At 34.7% G+C, this 19,369-nt stretch overlaps 1 protein-coding gene across 1 annotated transcript; it reads left to right on the forward strand.

Annotated features, from left to right (window-relative positions):
- Positions 1 to 720: 720 nt before the first annotated feature.
- On the forward strand, positions 721 to 3,027 carry LOC120283450. Its single transcript, XM_039290143.1, has 2 exons — positions 721 to 842; positions 936 to 3,027. Exon 2 carries the CDS (start codon positions 937 to 939, stop codon positions 2,866 to 2,868), a length of 1,932 nt encoding a protein of 643 aa, XP_039146077.1. The 5' UTR covers positions 721 to 842; position 936; the 3' UTR covers positions 2,869 to 3,027.
- Positions 3,028 to 19,369: the final 16,342 nt, after the last annotated feature.

Consider the following 19,369-nt stretch of genomic DNA (forward strand, 5'->3'; position numbering starts at 1 on the left):
TGCTACATGATTCACTAATAATGGAGAAATGTTATTTAAAAAACATTAAATTCCTAATAAAAGATGATGACACTAAAGAAAATTATCAGAGATGGATCATCCATCTTGGTGTCATAAAACTCTGAAAAATCAACTACTTTGATAATTAGTATAATATGATAATCATTAAATATAGTCATTCTTATTGTTTAAAATCAGTAAATGTTAAAGGGGAAAAAAAAATGCCGCCAGATATTTTAAATTGCCCAAAGATTCATTGATCTAGTCAATTCAAGCCAGCCCTAAGCCAATCCAAACCCTGCTCCACAATCATAAGTAACCAAGTTGGCATACATTAATGTAGTCTAGTCAAAAATGGCGAGCTTTCTGCATCCCTTCTTCCCATTTAAGCTGATGCTGATGTCTTTATATATAATATATATTATCATTTTCCAATTTTTAAGAAACGTTTGACTTTCAACTCACTTGAGAAGGGTGGGAAGGGTTGACCTACTTGGGACATTTTCTTCGGTGATCCTCTAATCTCAACCGTCTATTTGGTACAGACCCATTCCAGGATGGCATTCTTGTAACTATCCTAAAAGACTGGACTAACATTGCTTGCTCTGACTAGTTAGTACTCATTATTTTTTCCTTTTTTTTGTCATCCTTTTTGTTTGAATGTTTGTTGTAAGACCGTTTCCCACCCGCCATTTTTTTAATTTCTAATTTCATTGAGTGTCTTATAAAGTTGTGAAAGGGAGATGAAGAATGTTAGAAGAAGACTAATAAATAGTGAGAGTTTTCTTTGTTTTCATCCGTAATTCTTGTTCTGATTGGCTTCTCTTTTGTTCAATCTAAAGGTACTTCAAAGATTCATTGATTGTTATTTGTTTGTTTAAAAGCTTTCTTTTATGATGTTAATTTCTGATGAGAACTTTTTGGCTTTGTTTTAGGATGGATTCAAATGGAAACATGGAAGAAGTGCAAGATGAACAGGAAATAAGAACAGCACCCAGACTCAGCAGGCTAAGGGATTACAGAATCAGAATTCCATCCATAAATATGAGACTCCTTGAACAGAGGACAAGGAAGAAGAGGCTTCTTGACTTTCTGAAAGCCAGGCCTTCGGTTGATTGGTTCAGGAACTTCAGGATCTCATCTCCTTTAGCAATTTTCCGAAGGCATGTTAATGATCGAGAAGAGATCTCACTCTCTGTGCCATCTCCGGTCGGTATTCGCCGGCGTTTTTCTATCCATTTCATCAGAAAAATTGATTGGTCATCTATCTTCAAGATGTGCAAACGGTGGTTAAGGCATCCAATGAACCTTGCTCTTCTTCTATGGCTTCTCTGTGTCGCCGCCGCAGGTTTGATGCTTGGCATGCTTCTTGTTGGCCTTCTCAACAATGCTTTTCCCTCCAAAGCCATGAGGAACTATTGGATTGAATTCGACAACCAAGTCCTCAATGCTCTCTTCACTCTCATGAGCATTTATCAGCATCCAATTCTCTGCTACCAGTTCTTTCTCCTCTGTAGATGGAACTCAGAGGACATCATTGAGCTCAGAAAGGTTTACTGCAAGGATGGAGCATACAGGCCTCATGAATGGTCACACATGATGGTTGTTGTCATCCTTCTTCATTTCACTTGCATTTTTCAGTACATTCTTTGTGGTCTCTACTGGGGATATTCAAGTGACACAAGGCCAGAGATTCTAGAAAACTTGTTCTTCGCCTTAGGGATACTTGCGCCAGTCACTGCCGGTGTTTACACAGTCTATAGTCCTCTCGGCCGGGAATATGACTCTGAATCAGATGAAGAATCACAAAAGGCCACTGATGCTGAAGATATAAAGAAGCCTAACAAATTACGCCGGAGATTCAGCAAGCGGGTGCTGGTGAACCGGCCGGAATGGGTTGGAGGACTGTTTGATTGCAATGAGGACTGGACAGTGGGCTACCTCTCCTTCTTCTGCACATTCTGTGTCTTCGGATGGAACATGGAAAGGCTTGGCTTTGGAAACATGTATGTTCACATTGGCACATTTATTCTGCTATGTTTAGCTCCTTTGTGGATCTTAGGCATCACAGCAATGAAAACACACAACGAAGTGATTGAAGAGATCATGGGGATATCAGGCCTAGTTCTATGCTTCTTTGGATTGCTTTATGGTGGCTTCTGGAGGATCCAAATGAGGAAAAGATTCAAACTACCAAGGAACACCTTCTGCTGTGGCTCTGGCACCATGACTGATTACATGCAATGGTTGTTCTGCTGGTCTTGTTCTTTGGCTCAAGAGGTACGTACCGGCAACTTCTACGACGTTGAAGATGATAGTCTTTACAGAAGGCTTATGAGTGGCGATCTAAGTGCTCTTATTCAAGAAGGTGCCAAGAGCCCTTACAGAAGATCCTTCACTTCCACAACACCACTTCCTGTGTCATCCATGGTTATGACACCGAGTTCAGCAATTATCGGAGAATGTAGCTCTCCGGCTCCTCAGTTGGTTGTTGTTGTTAATCCTGATGATCAAATGACTGCACCAGTTCCTCAAGAACCACCAACCGTGGCTGAAAAACAAGTTGTTGCAGATACGGAAGTGAAGGTCGAGATTTCTGAATTAGTTTCTGAAGATGTGATCACTGAAACACTCGTTAAGCCATTGATACGTGTGGAAGCTATTGTTAGTGATAGTAATGTGGTTTCAACGCCCTTGGCAGAGCCGTTACTACGGCCAGAGGAGCGAAATCCTGACGGAGATGTTACCGAGGCACCAGGGAGTTCTCGGAGGGAGCTGGTGAAGAAGACGGTGAAGGTTGTGAATGCAGTGTCTTTGCTGTTGATACTCTCCTTTTTGTGGACCAGGCTGCCTGCATTGCTTCGTTAGAGTTTGGTTACATGAAAGAAGAATTTTGTTTTTTTTGTTTTTCCTTTTTTGAAGGTTGTAAATTCTTGATATGATGAAGATTGAATCAAGTTTGTGTATAAAGAATTGGTTTATGTAGTATGAAAGCTTCTTTTGGTGAAGAGGAATTTTGGTTGTCAATCTCTTTGTTAGTTGCTTCTGTATTTATCCCCAGTTGTTGGTGTGTGTGGAACTGATGATTCAACTCTGGGAAGTTTCGCTTTCAAGTCATAATGTTGAAAATTAATTAGGTAGGTCGTTGTTATTCTATATTTATTGGAATTGTATAGTAGTTGTATTGATTAAACAATCATTTCCAAATTGTCCATCAAAATTTTATATAAAAACGAGTGGTTCAACTAAAACAAAAGATATATATTAACCCACATGTATTAGAACAATGCCTCATTTGTTAAGTAATGTCTTGATATCCATGAGATGAAACCAAATTTTGATCTCTTTTAATCCAATGGTCTAGATTACTCTATTGTTTATATAGGGTTTGTTTGTTGGGTGTTGTGTAGAGAAAGAAAAGAGAGAAAGATAGAGAGGGTGAGTCTCTTGTATTTGGAGGGTGGAAAAGTGAAGGTGTAGAGTGTTAGAGACCCATGTATATTGGGCTCATCTTAGGCTTTCAAAACATTCTTATCTAGTTTAGTATCACATTGCCTATTTGCAAGAACTTCACCCACCTTATAAATGCCACTATTCATTAGCCTTCAACTTTGGTTTCGTGGTTATGCTCTCTTACGCGTAGGGCATGGGTGCAAATCTCATGGTTGGATTCAGAATTTGGCTTGAAAATTCTGAACACGTGTAGGCACATGATGCGGACACGAATGCACTGATTTCCTTTGTGCGTCGCGCCATTTGTTTTTGAACCTCTTTTCATTTGTTTTATTTTTTCCGAAAGTCACAACTTTTTCCTTTTGTGCCCCTTCGTCTTCTATAAAATAAAACCCAGTACCTGTTTCTGACCATAACTTCTTCTTCCCTCCTCCAATTTTGAGCATTCAATTTCCTATTGCACTGAAAAAAGGCGAATTTGTTCTTAAGGTTAATGCATACGCACGTCTCAGTTATCCAATTTCTCTGCTTCATCCATTACAATTTCCAACATAGAGGAAAGCTCTTGTTCTTACTTGATCTCATTAAAACAAGGTAAGACCCTTGTTTTTTAGGTAAAGCTAGTTCTTAAACCTTGGTAACCCTCTTGTGGCTTTATGCCTATTTCTTATACTCTTGTATTCTTGTTATTCCCCACAATATAGTAAAACATTGTTCTTCCATGAATGTAGTCTTTTTCTTAGCGAAACCACGTTAAATCGGTGTCTCTCATTTTATTCTTGTGAGATTGATTGTATATTGTCTATTTATTGGGTTATTGCTAGGTATTGTAATATTGCACACCAAGTGTTCGACGAATTGCCATACTAATTATGCGTTTCCTCACGCGCAACAATTGGTATCACAGCTTCCTTCTAAGATTGTGGAGGTTGTCTAAGCTTACAATTGAAAGAATTGGGGCATGTATTGGAGGTGATTTGATTTCATACCAATGGGTAAAGCAATGGAGTTTGAAAAACTCAAGGAGTACAATTAGCCAATATGGAAAATAATGATGGAGGATCATCTTGTCTATAATGAGTTGGATCTACAATTATTGGGGAATGTTACTAAACCCTCATCTATGAGTGATGAACACTGGAAGGTTCTTGATTGGAAATGCTTGTCAATGATAAGACAATGTATTTTACCATCTATCTTGTTTGATGTTTATCAATGTAAGACCGCTCATGAACCTTGGAGCACTTTGGAGCAATATTTAAAGCAACCATCGGGTATCAACAAGATGCATGCCATGAAGGGATTATTTTTTTTGAAAATGAAGGATGGTGTCACAGTACGAAAGCATGTGAATTTAACTCTATTGTGGCACAATTAAAAGCTCTAAAGGTAAATCTTGATGAAGAGGTCTTATGCTTACTACTTTTGAGCTCTTTGCCTCGAAGTTGGGATACTCTCGTTACCACTGTGGCAAATACAATGGGGAACAAGTTCAAGTTGAATGACGTTTGTTTATTTAGTAGTAAGGAGACTAGAAGGGTTTCTTCACAAATGTTTAGTGACTCAAGTTAAGCACTAGCGTCCGGTGAAAGAGGAAGGTCTCAACAAAAGAATAATGTTTCGTCTAGTAAGGGCAAGTCACAAGCAAAGGGAAGCAAGGTCATGTGAGGAATGATTGTAATCTCTTGAAGAGCAAGCGAAAAGGGAAGCAAGTTGATAGTGAAGTAGTATAGAATCTCAAAGTGATGATGGAGTTATATTAAGCATTGTTTGTATGATACCTTCTTCCATATATACTTGGGTGTTGGACTCCTATGCTTCGTTTCACATATGTTCAGATCGATCATTTTTTTTCCACTTATAAAGAGGTTGATTGGGGTAATGTCTACCTCGGCAATATGATCATGCTTGTAAAATTTTGGGTATTGGTGATGTGGTTATTAAGCAAGCAAATGGGAATGAGCATACATTGACTAATGTGAGGCATGTTCCCGAGATAACAAAAAACTTTATTTCGGTGGCAACACCAACACGTGGTAAAATTACTAGTTCATTCTCCTTGCACGAAGTTTGGGCAATCATAAAATAAATAAATAAATAAATACATAATAAATCATAATTTAGTTTAGAAAAACGTATTAAGATCATAATTTGCGGAAGTCAAGATTTTAAATAACTTATACTTTGATAACAAGCCTCAGTATATATAAAAGTCATTTTGAAGTTCCTCAAAATTTATTTAAGTTCTAATTTTCATAAAAGAGCTTGGCATAATCAAGCTCAAGATTATAATATATTATAATTAGTAAATATTCTAAATGATGAAAGAATAACATAACAATTGCTAACAAATTAATTGATTGGTTAAATGAAAACTTTCATGTGCTGAAAATGATCAGGTTTTTTAGTTCATTGCATTCCTTACTCAACTTTTGATAAATATGGATAAACAGTAACTTTAATAGCCACAAGACTACATAGTAGAAAATGAGGTAGTTGTTACATGCATTGATAGGAAAAAGAATCACAAGGAAAAAAAATTACTAGAGGTGAAAAAAACTAGTTTGTGATGCCATGAAAACAATCGGTGTAGTAGATCATTCATCAAAGATTGGGTGCTGGGGTCCTAGTTGAGAAATGTGTTGGAGTATAGCTCTCCAATGTCACTAACATGAGTGCCAAAAAATTCCAAGTTACCTTTGTAGATTCAAAATCTATGAATGTTCGTATCAACCGTTGGATTTCAATCTAATAGTTGTGCACTGTATTGTGCATAGTATTACTATGCTTATGAATAGTAGCACAGTGCAAAGTGAGATGTATAATATTTTGATATGAATCGTAAATCGCAATCGTAACAGTAACTTAACCACCCGACTCTATTTTTACTAGACTTACAGGAATCAAACTAAACCTCATCAACCCATTAATGTCTCTATCACTCTCTATGATCTTCATTGTACCCAATTGCAGACGTTCTACGAACATCCGCAATTGATATATTTTATATATATATATTCCCTCCATTCTTTTTTACTTGTCACATTTATCTAATTTACACCGATTAAGAAAAATTGGTTAAAGTTAATTGGTTAACTATACTCCCTCCGTTCTTTTTTATCTGTTGTGAATAACTGAATCTCACATACCAAGAAAGTTGGTTATTTCACATAATTTAATAAAAAATTAGTTATCTTTCCAAAATTACCCCTAATTTATATCTTCAAATTTCTCTCTCATATTAAATTTCAAGAATAGAATTGAATAGAATGTTCGGGTAATTTTGAAAAAAAAAATAATATATGCTTCTTGTTGATTAAAAATGACAGATAAAAAGAAACATGGGTTATGACAGATAAAAAGGAACGGAGTGAGTATTTTATAAAAAATTTCATTACTTTCCAAGGAATGGATTGAGTATTTTATAAAAAATTTCATTACTTTCCAAAACTACCCAATGTAAAACACCACTTAGTAGAGTAAATGATTTAATACTTACTCTCTTCGTTCCTAAATACATGTCATTTTAAGAAAAAAAAAATTATTCCAAAAGAGTTGTCGTTTTACAATATCAAGGCAATATTTATTCTTTTTTCCAATTTTACTCATCTTCAATTTCCTAAGGGCCCATTTGGTAGACATGATAAATGCCATAGGATATGATAGACTATCATATCCTATTATTTTCTTTTGTTTGGTGTGCCAATATGACATGATAATATTATTCTATTGACCCAATTTATCCTATGGGAGACATGATATTAAATCCTGTGGAGGAAGTCAGGATAGAAACAGGTAGGATATGATAAAATTTTAAACTTACTTTTTTACCCTATATATGGTTTATTAAACTCATCTAGGGTGTGATTATATGTCTTATTTCCATTTTTTGATGCTTGGAACAAAAAGCTTATCAACAACTAAATATGACGCTAATTTCACTAAGTAGGGTTTTTCGCATCTGAAGTGGTTGAAGAGTTTCTCCGTCGATCTTGTGCTTGAACATGTTATTTTTTATCTAAATATTGTTTGTTATCATGTCTTAGTTTTTCTAATCGGATGATTTTTTTAATTGATTTTGATGTGATGTATTTAATTTGCTATATTTATGGATTTTTGGTTATTTTTTTTTTCTAGCAAATAGGTATGAAGTATAATTTTTACAAGTTGGTGATATTATGATCTATATATTTGTGGGCATTATAGGTTTTTTTTTTTAATAATTTAATAGAAACTCGTAAAGATACCGATAAGTAAATCATTAAGAAATTTTTTAAAAAAAAATATATATATTGAAAAATAATATATAATTATATTATAAAGGGTAATTTTGTCTATTTACGTATCATTCATATCATATCATGTCATTATCTGGTCCACTTCAAACGTAAAATAGGATAATAAATGATGTCCATTGGCTTATCTGGTGCCCACCAAACATAAAATACGATATGAGCTTATCATGCCCATATCCTTTCTTACTCCTATCCAGTCCTCATATCATATCCGTCCATATCTTATCATGTCCACCAGACGGGCCCTAAGTAATATAAATGAAGAGAGTAATATTTATAGTCCAAAAAAAAAAAGATATAGTTTCAAGAGAGGGATAGTTTAGTAATTTGGTTATATTTTATGTTAAAATTTAGATAATTTAATACTATTCTTAATTCTTGTGCAACATCCTTAAACGACATGTATTTGGGAACGAAGTGAGTAGTTGATTATGATTTATTGAAAATTGTACGAGTACATTAAATTAAAAGGTAAATTTTGAAGAAAAAATATATATAATGATACACAAAATTTTTAATGTCACAAGTAAAACAAAAAAAAACAAAAAAAAAACTCCAAATTGTGACAAATAAAAAAAACGAAGGGAGCATAAAAATAAATGAACCACAATTTTCCTAAACAAAAGTGAGAAATATTACAAATAAACATAGAAAGAAGTGATATGTGAGACAAATACAACTTCAAATTCCAGGGATACTTTGAAAACAATCATCAAGGTAAATTATCCATCATGGGTGGCATGCACTAGGGAACGGGAAAAATAATGAAGTTGGTTTTTAGAATTAAGTGTCGTCAATTGATGTTTACCCAAAAAAATTAACGGCTTTATTTGGCTATAGGGACTAGGGGTGGTAAAAATTGAGTCCCGGACAAAAATCGATCCGATAACTACTAATATAAATAGAAAAACTTGTGTCCGGACCCTGCAGTGAAATCCCGGACAAACTTAGCATATCCAAACCCGTTTATTTTTAAAATCGGGTTGTCCGGATCGTCCAAATTTGTCCGAATCTATAAGTTTATTTTTAAAGTTCATTTCAAATATTAAATTATACAAAAAAATAATTTAATTCACATTAAATGCAAAAAAAAAAACATCAATAATCCAAAACTCAACTCAAATTATAGAAAAATCTAAATCTTAATAGAAAAAACAATATATGTTTAAAAGCTTTTTTGAAGAATCGAGCTTAAAAACAATAGCACAAGGCTGTGGCTCTTTTAAAGTTTTAGGGGTTAGCAAAGTCTATTGTCCGAATTTTTACGTCGGACCCGGCCCGGATTTCGAAATCCGGACAACTAAAACCATGTCCGGACCTGCGTGATTTCAAAACCTTACGTCCCAACCCCTTTTTATTCCCGGACGGGATAAAAATCGGATCCCATGGGTCCAGACAGATTATGCACACTCCCTAATAGGGACAAGTCTTTCAATTTGATTTTTTTAGCATATTACCTAACAGCATAACTGTATAAGATTCCCTCGTGAACTTGACTTTTCTCACAGAGAAGTATGAGGGGCCGGGTGTGGTAGTTGAATGTGCACGGTGCACCTCATTAGTAGAGCCTCTTTTCAAAAAAGCTCCCATGCCCATGCGCATGTATATCTGGTAATGACTTATCCATTTTATTGAAAACAAAAAAATTATTTCCGTGCCTAAAGTTACTTCAGGGACGCGTTAGCCAGCTCCATGTTGATTGCTGATTTGTGTATTTCATTAGTTGTATATATCTGACTTTGCTTTGACATTAATATACATTCCTCATTGGTAGAGGGAGGCACGGGCCGACTTCTGGCCTGGCGTGCCGGGCCGGCAACTCGTAACCGGCCCGCAAATAAAATTCCCAATCTTTAGAGGTTTCGAACCGGTGGCCTTTCCTTGAGAAAGATATGCTTTAACCATGATGTTGACTTATTATATTCATATATATATATATATATATATAACTAGTGAACATTAATTAATTAAAAAATATTTTTTGTATTTTATCCCTGCAATAAAGTAAATATAACCTAAAATCTTATAATTGATATTAGTAAATATTGAGCATCATCATGTTATTATATTATTATTTTTGTAATATTATCTCTAAAATCTTCAACCATAATGGTTTCTATAATTAAGTGGTTAAACCATAATTGTGTATAATTCCTTCTACAACAATTTTATGTATTTCTTTTAATATAATCTCCAAAATCCTAAACATATTATTAAGTTAAAATCATAATACTCAATCTTGATTAATAAATAATTAAATTAAAATTTTACATATCAATATATTTTTTTTCCTACAACATAGTTTAAAAATAAAATTTTTAACTATAAATTTTTATTAATCTTCATATTAACAATATATTTTAATAAAAAAATTTACATTAGGATAAAAATATTAATTATAAGATTATATTAACAATTGTCATATTATAACATAACCATTAATATTTTAAAATTTGTTAGATTTATCATTTCTATATTTAGCTATTTTATAATATTAAAAACAAAATTAATGATTATCTAACATATTTAAAATTAATCCCCCATCAACTAATATCCTGTTTTAAAAACATTATTAAAACACTATATAATAAGTTTTTAATAAAATAAATTAATAACTACAAAAGTTTTTAATTATTTTAATTTATTTGAAATTATGATAAGTATTTTAAAAATTTTAAAACTTTAATTTAATTTATGGCAAAAACATATATATATATATATATATATATATAAATATAGTTGTTGGCAAGGTTTAAACCCATGGCCTCATAACACCAACACACTTATATCAACATCACTCTAACCAATCCATCAATTTATCTTGAGTTGATATTATTTCTTTACTAAAAGATATAAACAATAGATGTATTTTATACTACTTACATTTAGTCCCACATCGGCTAGGACAAGAAAATGACCGTATGAATTGCCTATAAAAGCAATGGCAACTATCTCAAATGTTTTTGTGAATTTTGTCACATATTTTTTATTTTAAATATTATTTTATAATTTTATTTAAATAAATAAAATAATTAATTAATTAAGAACCCCGGCGGGTTCCGCCCGGCCCGGCCTGCCCGGTTTTGGGGCGCCTGGCCGGGACTGGTCACCTCCAGGTGACCCGTGACCTGCAGAGTCGGCCGAGCCAACCCGCCGGGCTGGGTCGGCACAAATGGTCGGGCCGGTTCCGGTCAGCCCAAAGGCCGACCCGACCCGCCTGGTTAGCCCGGCGGGCCCGGTTAACCGGCCCGCGCCCCCTCTACTCATTGGTTGTGCTTGGTACCATCCATGCATGCATGCTATGGTGATATAATACCGATTTTCTTTTTAAAAATTTGGTGTTTACATGTATCTCAAAAATGAAAAATAAAAATAACCAAGGTTTGCTACACTAGTCGTTCTATAAATTTTCTGGAAAAAAAAAACACCAAAGTCCCACATGAGCTAAAAATGTGATCATCCACCTATATACCATCATCCAATAATATGAGATCTGGGTTGCAAACCCATGTCAACAATCAAAAAAATATGTTATTGCCACGGCATCCAATAGGATTGTAACTTGAGTTCTTAAATCCCCACATCGTGAACTATGCAATGAGTCAATACCACTAGAATATGAGTCCCTTAGGATGCGCTTAGTTCGAAGTAGTTTCACCCGAGCGGTAAGTTCGTCGCCACTGATCAAGCTGAAAGATTACCGAAGTGTTTAGTTCCACGTGTTTCGGCTGAAAGCTGAGTGTCAAATCATTAACCATGGTTAGTGAAGTGAAAAATTTAAAAATAAATGGAAATGAGGTTCTACTCACCACTTCATCAATGGATGAGATTATCTCTTTGTTCTTATTGAGATCTGACCTTTATAATTATTTAACATTATACTTTAAAAAGTATTTTTATAAACAATAAAAATAATTAAATAATTATTAAAAATTAAAAAGTAAAAGATAAAAATTGATAAAAACGATAAATGATAAAAAAATGATAAAAATAATAAAAGATTAAAAATAATAAATAATAAACCATAAAAACAATAAAAATATAAATAAAAATAAATAAATAAATAAAAATTAGTGATTTTAATCACCCACATGAAACCACGTAGAAACGAAACACCGAAGTTTCATTTCATCAAAATTTTTCCCGAAGTTAAAAAGTGAAGGGTGGCGTTTTTGAAGCTCGCTCATTTCCGCGACTTCGCCTCACTTCAAATGAATCCACTCGCTACTTTCGTCTTCACATCGGGCGAACCAAACACACCATTAGCAATGCCAAATTTATTGATTTTGTCTAATTTCATTTTGTTAATTTTACAATTGAATAATAACTGCAAAAGGGGTGATTGCTAGATATTGCAGTAGATTTTATTATATTAATAATTGTTTATTTGAATAAGGTGGACTTTTATTTTATATTATGATATTTTTGAGACAATTTAAAAGATATAACCAAAGGCTCATAGCCTGTTGGTAATTGATCTTATTTTCGTGAATGTGAAACAATAAAAAGTCTAAGTTTAAAAATTCATTAGAAAACAATAACGATAACGGGTAGCTCAGGAAGCGTGTGGCTCATAATCCAAACTCCTCGTCCCCGGCTTTGAGAATGTAAGGGCTGAATTCTCGGGCCAGGTGCATACTTTTAACGAGATAATTTGTCATTTCAGATAAAAATATATAAATATCGATAAATGTGGAAGCCGTAGGAGGATTCACCCAATTATAATGTTCATGACTTAATGTTTACGGATTAATTATGTAACAATTCTTGATATTTATGAAAAATATTTATATGAAAAATCTGCTCTGAGCAAAACCAATCAGGCTATGTTGACTAACTCAGGTCGTCAACTGGTTTGAAGAATTAATTATTGAACTTTATTAATTAAACTTTTTAGTTATAAGTTTGTATAATTTACCTACGCAACTAATTGATATGACCATTAAGATTAATTATTGTTTATTGATCTTCAGAGACTGGGCGGCGTCTTACTTTTTGCAGTGACGCAGCAGCCATGGATGAATGGCAAAATCAATTGAAATTTGTTTCTATTGAAGAATGTCAAATAATATGATAAATTTATACATATTATCAATGAGTTGGTTCATAATATATATATAATATTTAGATACATATAGACCAGTATGTCCCATTGTTTGTCTGATTATCTATTTTATATATATATAAAAAAGACTAAGACTGTAGTATGATAAATTCATTGTCTAGAAAATGGCTTATATTTCAAAGCCAGTATGAACCATGACAATATTAGCTTTTAGTAGGTTTTACTTTTCTGTTTTTTTTTTATAAAAAATCACAATGTACTATTTTACTTAATCTTTCAAATCACTCATCTTATAATATAAATCATCATCTTTAAATAACTTATTTTCTTTTTAATATATTTTAAAATATTTAAAAAAAAAATATATATATATATATATTTGCAATGCGGACTCAATGCACGTACACATTTATTATTATACTTGAACCATGAATTCAAAAAGAGTTGAACTTTTGATTTTTCTCATTGTAATTAAATATCTTAAAGATTACATTATTGAGATTGTGGCAAAAATAAAAATATGTAATCATGAAAAATAAGACATAACAAGAATATTTAATGATAAATCTCTACATAATAGACCCCTCATTATTGAGAAACACATTTGCCATAGCATATATTAAAAAAAAAAAGTACAAGGGTCTTTACAAGATAGTAGATGCTGTAGAAAACCAAATTATAAAAGAATCTATGACTGATTGCTTGGGGTCAGGATCTCGTTGTCCCCTGGCCACAGTGATGATAGGAGAATTCTCAACTCTCTAGGAATTCAACAACAGAGAACTCTATGGTGGTGGAAGGGTTGTTAATAATCGCCTAATTTGTTGTTGGGCCAAGATTATCATCAACGCCCAATTATTCAATTTCGAGCGCCACCCTTGGATCTTATTCCAAAGAACCACCGAGAAAACAAATCATCTCGGCTGCCTGGGAGACACTCATCCTCCTAGCATTGGCATGTACGCATTTATCAAATCAGCTTGAAAACTGGTGTCGCACATCCTCTTGGTTTCGAGTAGATGGCTTTGAAGGACATTTTCCAACTGAATCCTCCTGGGCCATCCCTCTCTCTTGGCGGACGTAGACTCTTCCTCGGAGCAACTTGGGTACAATTTACCCTGCTACTCAACCCCAGACGAACTGCCAGGAATAGACTAATTGATATCGCTTCACCAGGCAGTCAAAATACTTACCCCGACAACCCATTAGCGCCGCCAGAATAATAAATGCTGCTGCATACACTTGTGTCCTCTATTACAAGTAATTAACTCCATTAACATTGTTTATTGATTGTAATTCTAGAATGTTTTGGTCTTTCGTGATGCTTTTTTTGACTATAATTCCATTCATTTTAGTTACAAATTTGTGGACTACCGGATTCTTCATTAAACGCTTCTGAGGAACTGTGATCTTGTTCCCGAGTAATTTCTGAATTTATGGCTGAACGGAATAATCGAGGATAGTTTAATTTAAATGTTCATATCCTCGCATATACATTTCTAATACGCTTTTTTTGTCATTGCATTATCTAGAATCACCAACGAAATATTGAAGCCCTTCACAGAATCAAGCTCTCTCGTCGAGTACAAAAGTTTAACCTTCCTATATTACTGGGCTTATTGACTGGAGTAGTCGCATCATTTAATTGGCTGGTCTGTGGATCAAACTTGTCTTTACGACTTGGTTACCCTTCTTCTCAATTCGATTGTTTTTTGGTGTTGGTCATATTTCTGTGGGGTTTTCGCCATTTTCCTCTCATTTATTATCTTATTTGAATAGATTGCTTATTTTGCTTTTAATAAATTGGCTATTATCCACTTTATTCAAAAAAAAAAAAAAAATCATTGTAACAAAATATTAAATGAAAGCACAAAAGGTTTTAAAAACTTGGAGATAATTAACGAAGATCGATCATTCATCTCCAAAAGCAATTACCAGGCACTCGGAGAATTGCTAATGGAAGATCCATGGTGACCTCCACCAAGTGGGAAGATTTTTAAAGTCCAAGTTTATACTTGATTATAGATACAATATCCTCATAGCTTGGTGTCTTTGGATTAGAAACCAAAACCAAAATATAAATATGAGATTAATTTAACAATAATAGGCAAAGAGAATTAAAATAACCAATAACTGTTCCGTCCAACTATAAATAATCCTTATTGATAACGTTGGATGCACGGCTTACACAAGCCAAAACCGAGTAGGCCCAATAAGAAATGAAATATCAAATAGGTCAGCAAGTCTGAAAGTTTGAATCCTTTCCACTGCCGGTCAAAGAAGATGCAAGATATTGTTGTCGGAAAGAGCCGGTGCATGAAGCTCACTTAACACACCGGCTTTTTGACTTTATAAGTCTGCCATCCTCCTCTCACCAATTCAACACAACTCTCTTCTCTCTCTCTCTCTCTCTCTCTCTCTCGCCCAACTTTGGTGGAAACCAACTATTAAATGCTATTGTTCATGACCAAATATGTAGAGAGAGAGGATGACTTCTTCTTCTATATATATAAAGAGGTGGTAGCATTGCATCTTAGGTGTTAGAGAGAAGCGAGAGAGAGCTATAAACTTTTTGCTCCTTTCTTCTTTCTTCTCTTCTTCTTGGTTTGTGTGATCTTCACAATTGATTAAGAGGTACTTCAATCACCGATCTGTTGTCTTACTTTCAGTTTGTTTCAATGGTTGAGCTTCATGATTATTTATATATATTTATATGTTTATTTCATGATACTTTCAATCTTTTCAGTAAAATTATCTTTAATTTCTGAAATTATAAGTTGAGAAATGGATGCTGCTTTTTACTTGAGATGATTCCTCATACTGCAGTTGAGTTTTAAGAATGTATAATAATAGTTTCTTGTTATTAATGAACACTTTCTTGCTAATGCCTTGTTTTAAATAGTTTTGTGAAAGTGAGATAATTAATTGATGATTTGTTATAGTGTACAATAAATTCTTTTGATAGAAGAAAATCATATAGAAAACAAGAGGTGAATAAAACTATCATAGAAAACAAGGTTGCAGTGGATCATGTGTTTATCAAAGGCACATGGTGATGGAAGTGAACAACAAAAATAATGAAAAGAGACAGAAAACAAGAAGGTGAACAAACTATTATATTAGTGAAATAAACAAGTGAATAAAACATAATATGCATGGTTGAATTTGATTTTTTTTATTAAAATATTCTGTAATTGTTCATCCTTCATCCTTTGAAAACCAAGATGACCTATTTCCACCATCCAAGACTATTTTTTTGACATAAAACTCAATTGCCCATCTCTTTAGAATTATTCAAAAGATTGAATGAAGTTAATTTTAAATTCACATTTTCCACGTCTCTGTAGGTCAAAGGTCAGGTTTCGTGACTTCCACCCCATCAAACCCATAGTCAAAGTTCAACTGTTTTGACCATTCAATCAAAAGTCTAACAATGGAACTGGTTGAGAATGAGGCAGCAAGAAGCATGAGATTCAAGAAGAGAAAGTAATGGCGTAAGCATGACACTAAACGATTACATCAATATTCAAATCCCTTCTTCAGAGGAACAATGAGCTGATCAACCACAAACAAAGAGATTCTTAGACTTCCTCAAAGCTCATCCGTCCAAAGAATGGTTTCAAAAACTCGGTTTCATCGGTGACTATCACCCTCTTCACATTTCTGCGGCGGTTTACAAGCGTTTCACAACCCCGTCCTCAGTACTCACCACTCGAAGAAAGACGTCGTTGCTTCCGTGTGCCTTCGTCCGAAAGATCGACTGGCTTGGCATTGATAAAATACTGTAAGAACTGGGCAAGCGATCCGTCAAACATCGCAATGCTGGTTTGGCTCTATTCGTCGCTGTCGGTAATCCTCGGCCTCTAATGTTGGGCTTGCTTCAATGGAGCCTTATCAAAATCCAGAGGACTGTTGACGGAAATCCTGAACCAAGTCCTCAATGCACCTTCACCATCATGGTGTCTCTACCAACATCCAAGATTATTCCACCACTTGGTTCTCCTCTACAACTGGAGATCCCCAGACATGTTGAGCTGAGAAAGTTGTATTGCAGTTAGTCAACCATTGCTGGCCAACGAAAGAGCTCATATAATATCTGTTGTGATATTTCCACATAACGTGCATATCTCATCACTTATTAGGGAAGAAGTATGAGTCAGAGACAGATGAAGAACTCAGAACCAGCAGTGAACATGGTGAAGCTAGGCAGTAAGAGGGTGATCAACCCAGAGTGATTGTGGTTGTATGGATATCAGGGAGATATGCATGTGATTTCTCTACCTCCTCTTCTGCACCGTTTGTGTGTTTGGATGGAACATGGAGAGGCTTCTGATTTGGCATGTAGTTCACATTGTCACTTTCATTCTCCTGCTTCTTGCTCCTTTCTTGGTGTTCACTGTGGCAGCTCTGAATACTAATAATGAGGGTATAAAGTACACTGTGGAGATCATTGGGATTCTGCTTTGCTTTTGGATTGTTGTATGGAGGGTTTTGGAGATCACAAATGAGGAAAAGTTTAAGCTTCCAAAGAGTTTGTTTTGCAGTGGGAATGCAACTATGGGTGATTTCATGCAATGGCTTTTCTGCTGGTCTTGTTCTTTGGCTCAAGAAGTGAGGACTGGGAACTTTATGATGTTGAGGACGATAGTTTTGTATGAAGGAGGAGGAGAGTGCCCGACTGAGTTGGTCTCCGTTACCGAGAGGCTGTGGTTTCTCCGGGATGGAGATGAAGAAAGATGGTGGTGGGCTTGGAATGTTTTGCCAGTCAGTGTTGGTGGTTCTAGTGTTGGGAAAGATGAAGCTCTGAGACCACCTCTTCAACCTTGATAGATATGGAGGTTGTGGTTCAGCTGAGCAAGAACTGAAGCAGTTGTTAGGTTGCTTCTTTTTTTTTCCTTTGAAAAAAATTGAATAATTAATGATTTAGGTGTAGAGATTTTTTTTATTTATTTTTGCTGTTTTTTCCATAGATACAGAAGATTGATTTTGATTGAAATTAGACATCTTGTGGTGATTCAGTTGTGATTTTGTATAAGGTTTACATTAATTTGTTAAATCCAATGTTTATTTTGTTTGGGTCACTTAAATAGAAAAATATTGGAGTATTTTCAATTAAACAAGAAAAATGAACATAGATAGTAGCAGTTTTAAATGTGATTTTTAAATAATTATATGGGTAAATTTTCTTGCGTCAATGGCTTTTGTACCAAATTAAAAATAATGTTGAGAGAATTTTATTACTTAAATTTAAAATTTATTAAGTATAATGATGATAATAGATTTTTAATTATGGAATACAATTGCAGTCTGCACCACATATTGTCTGTTGAGAGTGTACCATTAGATATTTTAATTTTTGATTATGCACGCTCCTGAGGCTAAGACGACAAAAGTTTATTAACATTGTAATTTTTTAAAAAAAATCCGCCTAGAATGCATTAGGAGAAAGTGTACATATAGTATAGCTATGACGTACAGAGATAATGCCGTGCAGGATTTGGGCCTGAAAAGGTGCATAATGCACTCACAATAGGTCACGCAACACCGCTAGTGATGGTAAGTGCCCTCCAATAATTGAAGAAGCGTTAATGCATGATGGGGCTCACACGAAATGACTTCCCAAAAATTATCCAATCATGATCATGCCACCTATCAAACCGGACTGTCAATATATTAATTGATATGGTCTTTGATTGATGGACTCTCACTAAATCTGAAAAGGTGAAAAATAAGTCCTCACAAACTCTCTCAACCTAAGTCATTGATGGTTCCGGGGATATAATGTGCTGTTCATTCAAAAATCACTTAAAGATTAAACACACATACAATTAAACATCAAGAGAAAGGTGACACGAATTCGAGAATCCAGATAAGACAACTCGCTTATATTTCGTGTCTAGTCCGTAAACAATCTATTAAAAAGAGATGCATGCGAAAGACAACACTCTTCACCTCTCAATATAGCATATCCTCTCAAGACGCTTGACGCCACACACCTCATCTCCTCTCACAGTCTCCCTATTGCCTATCTTAAATCTTCGAAATTTATCTATATAGATGCACCGACGCTCAATACAGCATTTTTAATTCTCCGTGGTTTAACCTGACACCTTCCAGTTGACGAACACCCAATTATAACACGACCCACCCATCGAACACGACCGACCCCACATGACGCATCTTAATTTGGCGACCAACTCTGCCCTTCAACTGCCTCTAGCACTGACCACCCAGCCCTCCGCCGGGCACCTGCCTCTTCCTCTCGCCACTTCAAGAGGCCTCACCAGCGACGACGCCCACCAAGGCACATGCGACCATCTCACTAAAGATAGCCATCGAAGATCTCCCGATCTTCTTCCAAATCTTCCAAGTTTTCTCTCTCCCAAACGATCTTCGATTACTAGGAAAATATCAATAAACTTGATCTCATCTTCATCAAGTTTATTTCAATATCTTAAAAGACGATCTTCAATCATCTCGCTTGATCTCAAACTATAACGCAACTTCAATCAATCATTATTAAAGTGATGTTCCGCTAGCTCTACCATGTATACTG

This window comes from Dioscorea cayenensis, chromosome 19, assembly GCF_009730915.1.
Source record: "Dioscorea cayenensis subsp. rotundata cultivar TDr96_F1 chromosome 19, TDr96_F1_v2_PseudoChromosome.rev07_lg8_w22 25.fasta, whole genome shotgun sequence".
NCBI classification, from domain to species: Eukaryota; Viridiplantae; Streptophyta; class Magnoliopsida; order Dioscoreales; family Dioscoreaceae; genus Dioscorea; species Dioscorea cayenensis.